This window comes from Cricetulus griseus, chromosome 2, assembly GCF_003668045.3.
Source record: "Cricetulus griseus strain 17A/GY chromosome 2, alternate assembly CriGri-PICRH-1.0, whole genome shotgun sequence".
NCBI lineage: Eukaryota > Metazoa > Chordata > Mammalia > Rodentia > Cricetidae > Cricetulus > Cricetulus griseus.
This window is the reverse complement of record NC_048595.1, coordinates 248,003,441-248,022,692: the sequence shown is the minus strand read 5'-3', so window position 1 is coordinate 248,022,692 and position 19,252 is coordinate 248,003,441. Positions and strand designations below refer to the sequence as shown.

The window sequence follows — 19,252 nt, the reverse complement described above, 5'->3', positions numbered from 1 at the left end:
CAGAAAGATTTGTTACAGCCCAATGTTAACTTGCATCATTTCACTGGGAAAAGTTTTAGGGTAGCAGGGAATTGAGCAAGGTCTTGGCATATCTTACCGTGTCACAGGAAATGGTTACCAATCATTAGACCCACTCAGAACTGTCTCTGAGTTTATGAACATCCAAACCCAATTCTTTAAATGAAACATCTTAGGGAATGTTAGTGTTTGAGGCCCTGAAAGTGTAAATCACATTAATATAAATAACTGATATATTTAAAGTTGTCTCATCATTCAAAAAGGCTTTAGGGTACATAAAATTTCAAAGTTATCTTTTCCTTAAAAAGCCAAATTTCAGAGGTATCGACATATTGTTTGGGACCAATTGGATCCATCTTCATTGAACCCAGGATCACTGCCTGACTGAATTGGAAGCAATTTTTGTTTTTCAAGTGTGATCTAACTTCTCCACAGGCAGGTTTTGTGGAAATCTTTCCACGTCGTACTTGGACCTCCAGCTTCTGCCTTCGACTCTGATTCTGAACAGTCGAGGCTCTCCTGCACCTTTGTTTGGAGGGTGTATCCCTGCTTAAAAATAGGTTCTCATTTTCTCCCAGTCTCCAGTGCTGAGTGCTGGCATGAAAAATGACCCTGATACTTGGAAAGGAGTTTCCCGTACAAGTCCCTCAGGTCCCATAATGGCAAAACCTCCTCGTCCACTTTATAGAGCCACCCACCCCACAGAAGAACATGTACAGGAAAAGCAGCTGTCCCTTCCCCCACACGTTTCCTCAGTTTATTTATGAAATGTCTTGGAATGAGAATGAGCTGCTTGTGGTTCCTGTGGCTGATTCGGGGATGGTTTCCTGCAGGCCAGGGAAAGCTGGTCAACCGAATGACCTCTGTGTAGCTAACCCATCTACCCCAATGGGAAGGCTGTTTGGTTTTACGGGTACCATTTCTAACTATGTCTAGAGGACTTTGTTTTTGCAATGAGGAACTTAATAACCAAATATCACTGTGAAGACAGACTAGTAAATGTCTATCGGCGCTCACACCTTCCCTCACTATTCGACTTGAAATCTGAAGTACTCCTGACAGGCTCGTGTTTTGAATACTTGTTGCCCAGCTAGTAAGTGATAATATCTGGGTAGGGGTGAAGACCTTAGGTGGGCCCTAACTGGTGGAGAAAGATTATTAATGGGGAACCTTTGAAGTTTATTGCCCAGACCCTGCTTTGCCTCCCACTCCACTCCTGGAGTGGCACCATAAGACTGGAGGACTTTGTTTCTGCAATACAGAGTTCAATAATCCAACATCACTGCAAAGACAGATTAACAGTGGCCATGTCTATTAATGTTTATATCTTCCTCAGTCAATAAAAGACATCAGAAATATGCTAAGATGCCTTTAGACACCTACATTCTCCTTCTCAAAGGAACAACATCTTCCTCCTAGCATTTAGAAAAGCCTATGACAGATTAGCATTGTATTTGGACAAAGAATCCATTTGGATAAAAGATAACCTTAAACATGAGCTTCATGAAGCATGCTCCTTATTTAGTACTATCAAATGGCACACAATTAATGCCTACAATCAAGTTAAATGAGAGGGGCTCAAGTCAATGGTTACTCAAGTATTTCTTTATGTCCATTTAGATTTGCCAGCAATCATGGATGACTGTTAGAAATCTGGGGAAGCTTACTGACAGTGATTCGTCTATTAGACTAGTCCATCCTTAACAAACATGCCTTTTACTTGAATGAGCAGATTTAAATGGAGTCACAAAAACTAAGACCTCTTCCAAAGGACAAACTAGTAACCAAAAATTATAATAAGCACTGACATTTGATCCACATAGGCTTACTAATAAGAAATTTAAATGCCAAGTTTTCCCATGATATCAATTTGAATGGTAAGAAGAAATATTTCATAAAAGCATTGGGCAGTGACAAGGTGCTAATGTAGATTCTGAATCCATTTGAGTTGTGCTTGTAGGCCAGTGTTGAAAATAGATGTTCCTGACCTAATGTCCTGAGCCAGCCTCCTCACTCAAGTGCATGTTATTACACTTGCTAAGGAAATCAGAGATGTGTGCTTATCATCTGTGGCACATACAAAATCAAGTCAATTTTACCCATTTCATTGAATAAAAAAATAAAAACACACAAAATGGCCAATCCTCCATTTTCTTAAGTATATTTTACCTAGGTTTTTTTTGTTTTGATTAATCATTTGAATCATATTATGGATTTACAAATGCACAAATGTAGGAGATTAAAAATTAGAAATAATATATGGTTAAGGAAAATTTCAGGTTAAAACAAAAGGTTGGGAGCAATTTATTTCATTCACCCACTATCACCAAATTAAAAGCTAATTACAGCAATATATTCACAGACCAACATGTCATTAAATTTTATATCTGCGGTCTAACCTCTTTTTCTGTTTTTCTGTTTTGTCTCCCAGTGCATCCTAACGTCAGCCAAGGCTGCCAAGGAGGCTGTGCGACGTGTTCAGATTACAATGGATGTTTGTCATGTAAGCCCAGACTATTTTTTGTTCTGGAAAGAATTGGCATGAAACAGATAGGAGTGTGTCTCTCTTCATGTCCAAGTGGATATTACGGAACTCGATATCCAGATATAAATAAGTGTACAAGTAAGTACCCATATCACTTTATATTTTTATCTCATCCTCTGGAATTTCTCCTGATTAAATGAGCTTCTAATCAGACTAAAGTACTCAAAAATAAGTAATATTTACATAATGTTTTGGGTAATGCACATATAGATTCAGAAAACTTTCACTACTAACATAAAAAAAGATCCACTCAAGTTTTGTGTTTTGTTTGTTGTTTGCTGTTTGTTGGTGTACAAAACCTAGAGCCAAGAACATGATTGTTTACTCACTGGACCTATAGAAAGTTACAAGAGGTATCAGAACCATCTGTGTTTCCATTACCATTATAAAAGCCAAGTGTTCAATAACTGGATGAATTATTTCAGCCATCTTGACTTCTATAAGTTGCAAGTACAGAAAAGAAAACATTATTTTGTTAGTTGGAAATAAAATCTATGAGTATATTCATCTTGACCCCAAGATTCCATTCTAAACAATGGAAACCAAGTGACCCTGAAAGATGCAAACCAGGGAACATCACAAGTCACGATACCCATCCTCCCAAGCCACTGCCTGTGACTTTCTTCCGTGTTGCACTAGCCTTACTTTCACCCTCCTAAGAGTTTACCAGGTCAAGACCTACCTTTGCAATTTTTGTTCCTCACTGGCTCCTTGGGGACTTTGGAAGCTCCTTGTTCCCTAATCAAGATTCTAAAGGTGTCACCTCAGTGGGGTATTCCATGGTCTTCTTATCCAGAATAGGTCTCTTCCATTTGCCAGTCACTTGTCTGGTTTTTCTACATTTGTTGCTATTGTGATTGCTGTTTTCCAGAACACTTACCCTTCTGGAACCAAATTTCTTTAGCCGGCCTTCATGGTTCTTGACTAGACTTGAGCCTTGGTTACCTTGGTTGTAAATGAGACTTATTATTGTGATTGTTTTATTGGTTTATGCTAAAGTTTAAATAATGTTGCAAAATACTCATAATAAGAATGGCTTCTGGTAATCATTACATAAGAGTCAACTGATAATAATGCTTACTGTGTCTCCTAGAAAGGCAAGCTTTGTGAACACTGGAAATAACCCCCATGAACTGTTACCAACCAGTACCTATAGCTTTTGACATATAGTGGACAGTTATATTTTTATGGACAAACAACTCTTGAGAACAGTATGAATGCAATATCTCTATTATTTAATTCAAATTATAATGAAGCATTACTATCATTTAATGCAAAGAGCTATTTGTCCAAATGGACAGGTTGAGTATCTCTTATATGAACTCTCTGGAACCAAATTTGATTTAGGAGGTTATTGGATTTGAGAATTATCATATCAAATTTACTGGCTGAATATCTTTAATGTGACCATCCCAAATTTATAACATTTTGGAACATGATGTCAGTGATCCAAATGTTTCAGATTTCAGAGGAGTCTATATTTTAGATGCTGGAAATAAGGGTGCCCAGTGCATGTTATCAAGGTATTTTCATGAGACACTCTGTACAACAGTCTTTAAAGCAGCAACCGGTGTTTATAAGCTAAATGATTTGGGGAGAGTCTGAAATTCAGTCTGATAACATAACATTGAATCCCATCTCTGATGTAAGAGTTGCAGTTATGTGGGAAGATGATCCAGCAATAGTTTGGAGAAGAAGGTAGCCTTGTTCCCTAATCAAGAGTCACAATTCTTTTTCTGTGTTTCTCTTTCAGAATGCAAAGCTGACTGTGATACCTGTTTCAACAAAAATTTCTGCACAAAATGTAAAAGTGGATTTTACTTACACCTTGGAAAGTGCCTTGACAGTTGCCCAGAAGGGTTAGAAGCAAACAACCATACTATGGAATGCGTCAGTATTGGTGAGAAAGGCCTCTAAGATTTAGAATGGATGAGAAACACTTCAGATGACAATGCCAGTCTCTCTGAAGGTCCTTCTCAAAGCCCAGTTACACAAGAACCTGAGCGGCTAGCTCTAATGTCCTGTCCATCGTTGCTTACAAAGATGCTGTCCTAAATCTGTGTTCACAGAACCGTGTCCCTCATGTTTCATGGGCAACATAAGAGTGCCCTCTGCTCTTTCTTAAGGTCTACTTGTAATTGCTTCAAACTATTATGATCATCAAATATTTGTTACATTTCAGAGAGGGGTGGGGACTCAATTAATTTCCACTTTGTACCAATAGTTTTACAAAACTCCTACATTTAAAAGTAACCCATAACCAAAGTTGATTTCTCTTGAAAATAGCCATTAATACTGTAGTGGCCTTCTTGTACAGGTGGAGAGAGAAGAGAGAGAGAGAGAGAGAGAGAGAGAGAGAGAGAGAGAGAGAGATTGGGACTCACTCAGACTGACAGAGTGAGACAGTCCCAAGTTTGATTAATTGCAGGCCTGGTTTTCTGGAGGGGAGGTCCCTTACACAAGTTGTCTGTCTAAATAACAGATCACTGTCCGGCTATGTCTTCTCTCTTTTAAATGTTACACAGCTACTAGAGCTATGAGTTGTATGCACACTTGGGCAACAGATGCTAAAGTGAATGAGAAAACAGCAAAGGAAAACTCCAAGTCCCTTGGGCAGTGGCTGTAGGAACCTTTGATGCTGCCCCAGTGCTGGCATGTGTACTCAGAGCCTCCTGATTCCGTATGAGATAGTCTCCAGGAGTGCCCCAGGCTCTCCACTGTATGCTTCTGTTAGAATCTAAAGTGTTGGAGAAATAATTATAAGTTGGTGGCTTAACCACTTCAGGACAACCACAACTTTTATTTCTGTACACCCTTTTTTTGTCAGAAGAAAACCAATATATAATATTTGAAAGTTAACCCCAGAAGCACTGGAAAACAGCAGTCCTGAGTATGGGTCTGTTTTGGTTTAAGTCTTTTCTCTCATCAATAGGAACACAGAAAAACAACATAGGAAAGGGTAAATGATCCATGAGAGCTCTCCTAGCCTACTCATCCTGAGGGTTGACAATTAGAAGCAGTAAGTTCCAAGCAGTGGGAAAAAAATGGGAAACACCCCATGAAATATTCAAGAATAGACATTGAGGATGAGTTACTGGAAGCTTGTGGGATTTGTTCTTTACCCAGAACAAAGGACATATATTTAAGTTTTGTTAGTTGTTGGAAAATTCAGTGTTCAGTCTTTAAAAGCTGAATGTTCATTAATGCTTTCCTTTCCCAATAGGAAAGCATGTTTTTACAAGTGGCACTTTGGGATTAGCTTTCAAAGAAAACTGCTTTTATGTCTTCTACTGTGAATGTTAGATGATGATTATATATTTTAAAATAGGCACTAGCAACCAAATGACCATTTGTTGAATAAATGACCTAGGACACAGCTGTATTTTAGATCAGCAACTTCTGCTCAGAACTGGTTCTTGGAGCCTGTTCCCTAAGGGAAGACTCCTGTCATTTGGTACTGGTCCTCAGGCATAGCACGCACAGGCTTGCCACAGATTATCAGAGAAAATGATAGTGTGCTTCATTACACAAAGGATGATCAAAATTGTCCCTGTAACAAGTATGGAAGACTAGGACCCAAAGAGCTGAAATGTTGGCTGAAAAACACATCCCAAGTTTCAGTGTTTCGATCAGCGCCTTAGCTTGAGTTCCCCACTGCCTACTGGACAGTATTTTCCCCTGCTTAGACTAGAGCTTGGTTGGCTGTTGTTTCTATTTAGAAGTTAAACTGAGAAGGAAGGTTTGAAACAGAAAGTATCACCGCATATAGGGATTCCATGGAAGATCAGTGTCACAATGTATCCAGTCCCCATGGTTCAGGTTTCAAATTAAGCCTAAACCTCCACCTTTGTAACAAGGTATCTTTTTCCAGGTTGGACTCCAGAGGTTAGCTTCCTCTCTGCCCTGTCATTCTGGCAATGTGGCACTCTAAACTCTGAGAGGCAGGACTTGTGCATGCCCTAGCTGTGCCTTCTATGCAGTTAGTGACCAAACCCAGGACCGCAGCTGCTCACCAATTTTGCCAACCCTTTCTCTACAACTCAGAGTGTTAACCAACTACAGTATGATCCTTTCTAGGATCTGGAGGCTCATTACTGCTTCCTATGTTAAAGTCATTCCTTTAGCAATGTTATGTTCCAGTTCTACGTTGCTCATTTAAGCTAAATTGAACATAAACCACCCTTTCCTGTTGTGTCTATTATTTGTCTAAAGTTTCCATTTTTTGTGAAAATAATATTATTTGATGCATGAGGCTTTTGTAAAGTATTTCTGAAGGAGAAAGATCTCTTCCCTTCATACCTTTTTTACAATATGATCTAAAGCTTTTTACTATCTAATCTCATTAGTTCTATTTCCTCCTCCCATGGAATTAGCTAAGATTTACATTAGAATTTCACCTTTATAACCATTCATCTTCTGATTTTAGATCAGTAGTTAACCTGTGTTGTAATTCTTCAAATCTGATTCCATAAAGTCAAAACACGTGTTTGACTTTTCATCTTTGTCACAAAAGACCTGAAATATTATGGCTTCCATATTAAACAATGGTTTTCTAATTTATCCTCTTAAACCTAGTGTTGAACACACACACACACACACACACACACACACACACACACACACACACACACAAAGTTTACCTACAGACTAACATCTCTTCTCTTAGCCTTCTTGGAGACTTTCTAATCTGTATTACTTTTTGATGATTAATTTAAAGAGAAAATGTGAGGTAATAATGTTCATAATTGACAAAAGATAATGCTCTTAAATACTGTAGCTGCTTCATTCTCCAGGCAGAGCTACAAAGCTATAACTTAATGTGAAGTTTATTTTGAAGATAGTTCAATAATGCTCACTGAAGTCTTCAGAAACTTTTCTGAAATTCAATTTTATATGGCTCTTTGCTGCATTCAGGTGTCTACAAGTGACTAAAATGCCTATAAAAATGAAGAGCATTTTAAATCTCTAGATTTAAAATAAAATTTTAACTTAAAAATACTTATATCTAGAGATTGTATTTTGAATCTCTAGGACACTTAGGTTATTGTTTTTAAGGTTGTCATAGGAGATAGTATAGTATTCTTACAAACTAACAACCCATTACGTCAGAAGACAATGGAAGAGATTACTGGAAAGCATATTCTTGTGAAGACAAGTTTGTACTATCTGAAAGGTTTACATTGGAAGCCATTTCTGTTGTTGTACATTAGGAGGTTTCCTGGTCATAAAAACAGGAACAGAATTTTTAGACGAGCCAGGGAAGCACACACATGCAATGCTGCTAATCATGAGGCAGAGGCACAGAGATCATTAGGCTTGAGGCTAGATTGGGCTGCATACAGAGACTCTGCTGCAAGGAAAAAAATGAAAGGAAAGGGAAGGAAGGAAGGAAGGAAGGAAGGAAGGAAGGAAGGAAGGAAGGAAGGAAAAGGGCACTTTGGGGGGTGTCCCTTTTCATTAAAAGTGCAAATGTCTACTACTACTGGGAAAGCTATTAATGAGAAGCAGAGAAACTACATTTGCACAAGGGAAACGATTCTTCACAAGAGATTCAGCTGGGCACATTTTGCCCTTTAAGAGCCACTCAAGGACATTCAGTCCAGATGCAAGTTATCGGCAATCACTGACCAGAGAAGTTCCCTAAAGTGAGAGGCTGCTGTTCATTTACTGAGTCACAGATATTACTTAGGTATCCAGCAGCATGGGAAATAGTAAGGGCACTGAGTAGAGGACAAAGATCTGGATTCCTTTTCTGCTTGCTATTCTCCATCTATCACAGACGTTCCAAGTCAAACAGCATTCCCGTCTGCACATAGCATCACTTACTTTGTAAAGAGGGCACAACTGCTCCACCTTAAAAATTTATCAGAGCTTGACAGTAGTGGTGCAGTCCTTTAACCCCAGCACTAGAGAGGCAGGGAATAGTGGTTCTTTGTGAGTTCAAGGCCAGCCTGGTGTACACAGCAAGTAGCTCTTAAAGAGAGAAATCCTGTCTTGAGAAACAAACAAACAAAAAAAAGCAACTTTATCAGAAGTTCTAGGGCAGGGTCCAGCATCCTGTCCTTTATCAGGACTTCCAAATAATTCTGAAATCTGCTCAAGCTCTATTAAGGATCACACAAGAATTATAGCAGTGCTAGGAAATGTACAAAGCATTAATAGAGTTGTACTAGTGCCTAGGTTAGCTGGGTCTCCTGCAGAAAGCCAATTTGATGAAAGAAGGAACTGACCCAACAACATGTGTACTAGAAACATCCTATATCTGCCCCTTATTTGTGTTATCTTGCCCAATTTTGATATGTAGAATTACTCCTAGAAACTTAGATGTATAGAGATGTATGATGTGGGGTTTTTTGTTTGTTTGTCTGCTTGTTTGTTTCATTGACAATCCTGCCTGTGCCAGTGAGCCAGCTGAGGCTGTTTCTGTTTGGTTTCAGTGCACTGTGAGGCCAGTGACTGGGGTCCTTGGAGTCCATGCATGAAGAAAGGAAAAACGTGTGGCTTCAAAAGAGGGACCGAAACACGGGTTCGAGAAATACTACAGCATCCTTCAGCCAAGGGTAACCTGTGTCCTCCAACCAGTGAGACAAGAACGTGTATAGTACAAAGAAAGAAGTGCTCGAAGGGAGAGCGAGGTACAGATACACTGACAAAATGTGCTTCTCTGAGCCCTCACAACTTGATGCATATTTCACTTTATAACTTTATATGGGATATTTGGCAGTATTCCTCATACAAAATCTCTAAAATGTGTAGAAAAAGACCATTGTGGCTCCAAGTTACAGATTATAGATACGATATATTTTTAGTATGGAACCTGATCTCAGAACTTTAGAGTATGATAAATGAACCTCATTTCAGAAGACTATTGTAAAAGCATTTGGGCTTGATTTTTCCCCTGTGATCTGTCTTCTTAATGCCTAGGAACTTTTGGGAAGTTTCATAAAGACCAGGTGAATATCACCTGGTATAAGACCAGAGCAAAGGGATCACCTCCACCAACACATCCCCTTCACAACTGCCTATATGTTAAATTGGTGCTGATGATTCCAAGTTTCAGATTTGAAATAAAGGACCAAGGGCACTGAGGACGTTCTGTCCCAAGTTGCTTTTGTATATTTCATATAAGGTTGCATAACCTGTTAGATCAATATGATCTGTGTCAGAACTTGTTAAAATTTCTAAGTACCGAGGAGAAATTTACCTTGGATGTAGGGCATGAGTGGAAATAAACTTCGTTTCGAAGCACTGCAGTGGCCGATTTTTAAATTATCATCTTCCCATTTCTCAATCACATACCCAGTACCAGTGCCTGCAAATCTGCTGTGTGCCTTTAGATAATTATAGGTAATCTTCTGGTGAGCCTGCAAATGACCCTCTCAATTAGCTAATTGACAGGGGCTGGATGCCCCTGCAGCTGAACTTCCTTAGCTTATTTTTAGTCGTTTCTTCACTTACTCATTCAACATGCTTGTATTAAAGGCTTACTTTTGTGACCTCGTATCTGTTAATCCCTAGAGATTCAAGTAGGTAGAAGGCTCTTTAACAGTACTCTGAAGTCAAACTAGGTAGAAGTGGAAAGCTGGAATAGCTACACAGATGGTCACAGTGTCCTATAGTAAGGGAGTTTCTTGGGGACACAAAGGAGGATGCTACAAACATGAACACTGTTTATATAAAAAAGAATTTGAGTCACCTGAGCTTTGCAAAATACTTTTTTAAATAGTATCTGGAGAATGAGTTGGCTATGATGAGAATGTTTGGAGACTTCCATTACCATTGCAACTCAATACTTAAGAGTACTAAAATTTCTGAAGATATGGGTTATGTTAAAGAGAACATCAGACTTTTGTAAATTTGTAAGAGGTTTAGATTAAAATTTAGTTTCAGAAATGAAAGTTGGCTAGTGGAAAAGGTCCTTTAGCATTTGTTACCAAATAATTTAAGACATCTTAGATTTTAAGAATTGGCTTTGGAAGTCAACTGTTGAGCACTCTGTTGGTATGAGCCCATTGCTGCATGGTTACTTCTGTTTACTAAATGGTTTTGAAATTTAATGAGCTACATGTAGCCTTTAATCATATTCGTTCTATAAATTATATAGTATTAATCAGTATTTTGTACATTTTCCTTTAAAATATAAATTAGATAAAGCTTACTCCATAAAATTGTTATATTATCTTTTCTCTTTTATTTGAGAATATGCTCTTCCAATATAACTTTTCTTGCACCTGTTATAAATATTGTCATAAGCGTCACTTCTTAAACCTAGCAACTAAAAGAGAAGCTATGCCATGAAGCTGTTTGAGTAGCAGCCTGTAACTTAAAAGTTCACTTAAAATTTTGATTCTGATCTTTGTCCCTCTCTTCTGAGGATACAGACACACTATACACTTGAAAACAGATTTATATACAATTAGGACAATATATATGTTTCATTATTTTTCAAATTTGATAATGCACAAGCTAACAGGAATTGCGGATACCCTGTAATGACATCCCTAGTCTCATTTCACTTTTTCTTAATCTTCACTTTTATTTCAGTGGGCTGGTTTCATTTGTTAAAGTGAGTTGAAAAATGTAAGGAAGCAATAAAACTGCATTCTTAATTCATTACCTCCTTCACACTTTCCTTAACTTCTTTGAATGTCTACTTATCTAATACCTTTTGTAAACAGCAAGAACTCAAGAAAGCAAGTAACTGTGATCTGTATATAGATGCTCTCCATCAACTCTATAGGTCATGGGAATCTTACCCAAGTCCTCACTTTGGCTTCGATATACATTTATGAAATACCAGTGATCCACCATGAAGCATTTTAAATGTAAATGGTAAAAAGCATAAACACTAAGAAAGGAAGGATTCCAGAAGGCTAAGTTGACTAGAAGACAGTGACCTAATGTTTCTGGATGAGCTGATCATTTTTTATCTTAAGAGGGGGGTAAATAGTAAGAAACCTTCAGGCAGTTTAAGAGATAAGCACTGTAAAATGATAATGACAAGATCTACCCTCTGGCGTATCTATCTGCTGCTTAATTACTCTGATTTCAGAGTTTAGAGATGCATAAAAATAGGAAGAGTTTTTTTTTAATTATCTACCTTCAGCACTGATAGAGAGTGAAGCAAAAGGCCAGGTCTCTGTTATAAGGTGCATCCTCAAATCTTGATTTGATACCTGGATTTGCAATCTGCCTGAGAGGGAAACCATGGGCAGAGGAAGGTCACTCTTATCTGGAGCAGGTGCAGAAGTTGTTTTCAGGATTTCTTTTCTGCTGTGCTCTAATTACCAAAGGCAGAAGCTCCAGGGAAGAATGATAAGATCCAGTAATGGTTTTCCAAGAAACATTCAGGAAAGTTAAATAAAAGGAAATAGTTTCTAGATACAGATAGATTGTATTTTGAAAAGACACAAAATCTTTTACACACATATTTTTCGTATTTCCATTTTTCTTTTGCTTATAGTAACTATGGGAAATGAGGCTAAGGAAATCAATGTATTTTTGAAGTCACAATTCCTACTTATAACCAACTGTACTATTTTATTTGTCTGCAATTTGGGAGTATCTTCTTTTATCTATCATGCACTCCTTTTAAAAATCAGCTTTGAATTATTCATATGATACTCTTAAAAAGCTATTACTATTAGAATGTTTCTGTGTCTTGAACATTTATCAACTTAATTACATATTTGAAGTGTTAAGACATATAAGATGCATTCTAAAGGGTTACATAGGCAATCATATAGACTTGAAGAATACATATATTAAAACTATATACTGAAATAATAAACGAAGAAATTATGCATTTTCAGTGGCTGTCAACCCACAATTCTTGACTTTTTGACACGCTCAGTGTAACCTCCGGTGAAGTGAAACAGCATGTGTATGTACCTGTATTTGATGTAAAGAGGTATGTGGTGTGTGTGTGTGTGTGTGTGTGTGTGTGTGTGTGTGTGTGTCTGTGTGTGTGTGTGTGTGTGTGTGTGTGTGTCTGTGTGTGTGTATGTGTGTGTGTGTATGTGTGTGTGTGTATGTGTGTGTGTGTGTGAGTGTGTGTGTGTGTGTCTGTGTCTGTGTGTGTGTGTGTCTGTGTGAGTGTGTCTGTGTGTGTGAGTGTGTGTGTGTGTGTGTGTGTGTGTATGTGTGTGTGTGTGTGTTGGAAGGAAGATCAATGTGTTTCTTATTCATCTGTACATTCTCTCAGTTTATCATTATTACATAGATAGTGTTTAGGGCAGTTAACAAATAATGAAGAAAATTCCTTAACTTGTGAAAAGGATTTTCACTTATCAGAGGTGTCCTGTGACCATGGGATAGAAATAAGAGAGAAGACATGGCCAAACCGGAGCAAAAATCTTCCCTAAAGATGAGAGACAAAAGGGAATTGATTAAATAAAGAGAACAAAATGTCCAGAGGCCCTCCATGGAAGAAACCAGCATAGAATGATCAGACCATCATCTTAGCTAAATAAACTGTAGATGGCCCCTGTGTCTTCACAGACTTCTAGAAAGATGTTGACCACTATACATAAACTACATAAGAGAACATAGGTTGCATGTTAACTTCTAAGTGGGTCTTATTCCACTACCAACATCATAAACATGTTTATTATGAATACCACTTGTACAATCACAAGATCACTTTTTATAAAATGTAACAAAAACAGCGATAGGTTCTAAAGTTTTAGGTGTTCAGCTTCTTTGTCTTATTGGTTTGGGGTTTTGCTTTGCTTTGCTTGCTTGCTTTTTTTTAATGCAGTGTCTCACTATATAGGTCTGTCTGTCTTAGAACTTGATACGTAGACTATACTAGACTGCACTCCCCAAGGATCTTCCTGTCTCTTCCTTTTGAGTACTGGAATTAAAGGTGTGATTTGACTAACCACACTCAGCTTTATCAACTTAAATATTAGTACAATATTTGTAACTATTCTCTTGACTCATAGATGAGTTACTTGCAGGAAGGATTTCTATTAAATGATATTTCAAAACAACCAAGATTTCCAGAATGATTCTTCAGAAAGCAAATAGATGAATCTCTTGTTATTGGCAAAAATAGATGCATTTCTTATTGTTAGGGACTAAGAGTGTACCGTCTGCCCATCTTCATCTCTCAAAAGGCTGGCTAATTGGAGACACTTATCCTTGCAATCATTTCAGGATGAGATCCCTTTGCTCTTTGGCTATGAGTAGACTAACCTCTCCAAAGAGTGCAAAGAAACAGGAGTTCTCTTGTTTCTGATGTGACATTATTACCTGCTAATAATATATGGATAAAATGCTGCAATGCCAGTTAATAATCTTTTTGTTACCTTTCTTGTACATAGACAGTCTGTTGAGATTCTGGGGAGGACCTCTTGCCATTGGATATCTATACATAGCAAAAAGAAAAAAACGGGGGCTCAAATAGGGATACTCAATCCTTGGGGTAAACACACTTGTTAATTTTGCAAAATAAAAAATATAGAAATTTGAATTTTATTAATATATGGTTATCTGGAGAGACAGATCAATGATTAAGAACACTTGCTGCTCTGATGGAGTATCAGAGTCAGTTGCCAGCACTCTCACTGGTTTGTTCATGTCCCGTTACTTCCTGTAACTTCCAGTTGCAGAGGACATAATACCATCTTTTGGCCTCTGAGAGCACCTATATACATATGTCAACACACACACACACACACACACACACACACACACACACACAAATCTAACTTTAAAAAAAAAAATCCAGTGTTGCCGGGCGTTGGTGGTGCACGTCTTTATTCCCCACACTCAGGAGGCAGAGGCAGGTGGATCTCTGTGAGTTCAAGACCAGCCTGGTCTATATAGAGCTAGTTCCAGGACAGCCTACAAAGCCACAGAGAAACCCTGTCTCGAAAAACCAAACAAATAAAAAATAAAAAAAAGAAAGAAAAATCCAGTGTTATATAGATACCATTCACAAAGCAGAAATTCCTTATTGTACATATATTTATTTTTTTCTTAAAGGGCCGACCCAAATATTTCACTATATGTCATTAGTAGGAAAACCTGCCAGTATTCAGTGACTATTTAGCCTTCTTTTTACCAAATTTAGTTAGAATAGCTATTGTTATCTCTTGTTTTGCAATATTCTTTATTAGACAGAATTGGGAATTTTATGTTCTTCTCTTCGAGTTATGCACATATATCATAGATTGTTTGAAACAATAGTTACTCTACTTTGTTATAGAAATCCAGAAACATCTTTTAACTTAACCTTTAATGGCCCAGTCTTTCTAGGGGTTCTCTGCTGCCCACATTTGTGGGTCTGAAACTAATCCAAGATATTTTATTTGTATAAGTGATACCATAAGGAAATGGAAGGACCCAGCCAGCATTTGAATGAATATATAGAAAAAAAGTGAATGACAGTTACTAGATCTCTTGACTTTTGCACATTTTATAATTCCACTTATACTCCCAAACAACTTATTTTCTTTCTTTCTCCCTTTCTTTCTTTCTTTCTTTCTTTCTTTCTTTCTTTCTTTCTTTCTTGTCTTCCTCTTCTTCTGATTTTTGAGACAGGCTCTTTCTAAATGGCCCTTGCTGTCCTGGAACTCACTATGTAGACCAAGCTGGCCTCAAATTCACAGAAATCTGCTCTGCCTCCCCAGTGCTGGGATCAAAATTGTGAACCACTATTCCCAGCACTCACTGACTTCTTAATGTCAAAAAGTAGGCTCTGCAGAAAATAGGAAGGCTTTCATTTCCTGGCTTGTGCTCTTTGGTTTATATTACTTTATCTCAACTTTTAGTAGTTTAATGCCTCTTTATAATTAAAACCAAGTTTATATCATTTGCATTTTATTACCCCCTAATGGAAATATTATTAAATGTGGTTAGAATTCATGGTGAATAGCTTTATGATACAAATACTTGTGTTAGTATTATCCATATGGGTCTGTCTCTTCTAAGGTTACATAAATATTTGTGTTGACTTCTATGTTGGCAGAGATCTCACCAGAGCTATTCTAATCGTAACCTACCCAAGAGATCCTTGCAAATGCCCATGTTCTATGAGGTTACTCCTTTGGGTGTGACATATTTAAATATCTAATACTTTCTATATTTTAGTGTCTGTCTCTGTCTCTGTCTGTCTCTGTCTGTCTCTCTCTCTCTCTCTCTCTCTCTCTCTCTCTCTCTGTGTGTGTGTGGTGTGTGTTGTGTGTGTGTGTGTGTGTGTGTGTGTGTGTGTGTCTCATGTGTGGGGGGTGTACAGGCAAGAAGTTGAAGCTAGGTGTCTTTCTTGATGTCTGTTTTAGACAAGGCTTCTCATTCAACCTGGAGATCAATGATTGGTTAGAATGGCTTAGCAATGGGCTACTGAATGCTGTTTGTCTGTCCTACTCAATCCAGGGCTGATGCTACAATCCATGCTGTTGTGCCGTGCTTTCACGTGGCTTCTGAGGATCTGAATTCACGTCCATGCTCACATGCAGGGACGAAATCAGCTGGTACACCTCGTTAACTCTGTCTTTAATGTGTTTCAAATAACACACTGTTTTGTTACTTGAGAGAGTAACAACTTACTGCAAATAACATTCTTTAGCCCCTAATCAAACAACATACTGTCTTTGTGAGCTGTTTCAACAGACTCACCAGGCATAACAAGTAACCTTGCAACATAGAGGCTTAACAAAACAACAATCCATTTAAAAATCTGTGACTGATCAGTTTAGGCAGAGCTGCATTTACCAATTCTGATTTTAGCTAGGCTTTTTCATGTGGCTGGGTGGTTGAACACTGAGGAAATCGGGCTGTGCTCAATGTCAAGAAAGGTCCATCAGGTTCAAGGGAGAAAAGAGAAGTAGTTTTTCATGAGGATATACTTAGACTTGGCAGGCTTATATTTCTACAATCTTCTGTTAGCTTGCACTAGTTAGAAGGTCATTCCTGACTCACAAGAGGAGGAAGTAAGTTGCACCTGTTGCCTGGAGCAATTGTGATGTTACTTTGCAAGGTACCTTGCAAGCATAGGCAGGCGGGGAGGAAGTTGAACATTTCTGCCACCCAGTGGTCTTTATCTTGTTCTAAGCTTGATGAATAAGGTCACCTAGTCTTTACCGATCTCTTATTGTGATGCTGTCTCATCCTTTCTAACACATGGATGGTATAGATGAGCAGGATATCGTCTCTATTGTACCTTCCCACGTGTAGAGTGAAGTGTATTACTTAGTCTTCTCCTTGGTGCCACAAAATACCTGTCCCCCCCAAAAAAAAACCTCAAAAAAGGAGGGGTTTTTTGACTCACAATTTGAGGTCATATTCCATCACCCATCACCCAGAAAGCCCTGGCAACAGGAACTTGAGGCAACTGGTTGCATTGCTACGTCAGTCAGGAAGCAGAGAGTGAGATGCACACTGGTGCTCAGCTCTCTTTCTCCTAATAGGGAAACTTCCTCATAGATATGCCTACAAGTCCATTTTCACAGTGTTTCTAAATCGCATGAAGTTAACAATCCGAGTTAATCATCACAAGAAGACTAAGGAGAAAAATGTAAAAGGCAGGCCAAGGGTCTGGAGAGATGACTCCACCATTAGGAGTATTTGTTGCTCTTTCAGTGGACCCAGGTTTGATTCCCACCATCTACAGGGCAGATCACAGATATCCATAACTCCTGCCCCAAGGGATCTGATGCTTCTTCCCACATCTAAAGGCACCAGGCACACAGGTGTACACACACATGCAGGCAAAACACCCACACATAAAATCATAAAAATAACTTTTTAAAGTCAAGCCAAGATATACTCACATACTAGACAAGTATGTACATAAGTACCACTTTGTGCTAGGTGTTCTAAAGTGTGGCGAATGCAGCAGTGAGACTTTTAAAAAAATACTCTCCCCCTTTGCCATGATTTTCATATTCTAGGTATTAACGTGATGCTTAATGTTACAGCTGTGATCATCCTGTTGGAGCCAAAACCTGTCTTGAGAGTTTTCATTTTCATGAGAAGAATACTAGTAGCTGTAGTTTTCATTAGAGCTATCTAGCACATTTACAAAAGCGTTTGTTTATGCTGGCAAAAATAAAATAGACCTGCCTATATTTTGTTTTAGTCTCTAGGCAAATATATGTATTTTCTTGTGACCCCCCCATGGGTGTTCTTCAAATGACTGAGTAGGGTTAAAGGTACAGCTTGGGTCTGTGGGACACAGCTTGAGTTAATAGGGCCTTTGGAGAAATGACCCCAAGACCTTTGGCTTCATTCGTAGCCAGCTCTAGCCAACTGAGACTCCTGCCAATTAGTAGGGTTCCCTAGAGAGAGACTCCAAGAGCATCAGCATAAATTTAAATTCTGGACCCCCAAATGTAGTTTGCAAAAGGACTTTCTTGTCCTTTGCTAATTACAAAGTAAACATTTCTCGGAAAAAAAAAAAAAAAAAAAAGACACTTCCTCCTTTCACGGCCCTGTCTAGCTCTCGGCAACCGTACCACTCCTTAAAACTGCTGCTGTTGCTAAAGCCCCTTTGGCATAGGACACACAATCCCACATTTGTACACACAAAAGGGATTATTCTTCCCATAGTTCTCTATCTTATCCTCTCTTTATTTACTGAAGCAACTTCATAGCAGCCTCACAGATAAACTTTGACAAATGGACTGTGCACCTTCTTAGGCCTCCCAAGAGGTGTGAAGGAGCAGATTCAATTGGGTGGCAGTTGGATCTCTGGGGCATCATTGGGCAGAAATGTTCTCTTGGTTACATTAAAAATTGTCTGTTTACTATGTCATTAAGATGCTTTGTCTGATGCCAAACCATAGCTGTGGAAACTAGGTTATATAAATACCAGAGTTTCTGTATTTAAAAACTGTCTACTTGGGACATTACAAGTAATAATACCTCACTCAAGCTTCTGGGATTTAGTCCCGTATGACTGTTAAACCAAACTCTAAGAACAAGGTGTCTGTTTTACTGATGAACAAATCCAAGCATGGAGTTCCCAGCACAGTGCCTTGCACCAGTAAGCTACTATGTTAGCATGGCAAATGGAAAATTCTCTGAAACTCTAATCTACTATACTCGAATTTGCTTCCTCAAGGACTCTCAATTTTAAGTTCACTTTCAACACTTTTTCCAAATCATTTTCATTCCTTCTAATCTAAATTTAAAATATTTTTCAATAATTTTTCCTTCTGATTGTACCATCACTAAGAATTATCCATTATCTGTATTAACTGGGTGCCAGTATTGAAAATCATGTGCCAGTATTCATCAGGACCTCTGAATTGAAAATGACAGATTTGAAATTATCTTAAGCAAAAGAAAACAATAGGTTTTAAGCATAGAATTTTGTAAATGCCTGAGGCCATTAAACTACGTGTTTTCTCTTTTCACCATTTCAACTCATGCCTCCCTTTCCTTCCCTGTTGGTTGCCCACTACTGTGAATCTTTTTGGAATTTAGAAGCAATCTGGCTCCAAGTAGCCATGGTCTATATGTTAAAGTCTCAATTTAAAAGGACAGTTACCTTTATTTCCTTCTCCACTCATCCTATTTCATGCAAGATTCTAGTTGATCAGTTTGAATCACATGTCCACTCCTAAAACCAATCACTGCAATGGGCTTTTACAATATTTTGATTGGTCTGATTTCCAATTGGTCACATGCTAACAATTAAAGCTGGGTACAAGTGGACTATTGTAAATGGTAGTTTGGCTT

The 19,252-nt window shown here is 38.2% G+C and overlaps 1 protein-coding gene across 1 annotated transcript in view; it reads left to right on the top strand.

The window, feature by feature from the left end:
* Positions 1-19,252, top strand: part of Rspo3 (R-spondin 3) — an 81,806-nt gene that overhangs the window by 26,763 nt on the left and 35,791 nt on the right. The window contains exons 2-4 of the mRNA XM_027398416.2: positions 2,450-2,641; positions 4,317-4,463; positions 9,001-9,198. Coding sequence (XP_027254217.1) covers positions 2,450-2,641; positions 4,317-4,463; positions 9,001-9,198 — 537 coding nt within the window. The remainder of the gene's footprint in view (positions 1-2,449; positions 2,642-4,316; positions 4,464-9,000; positions 9,199-19,252) is intronic.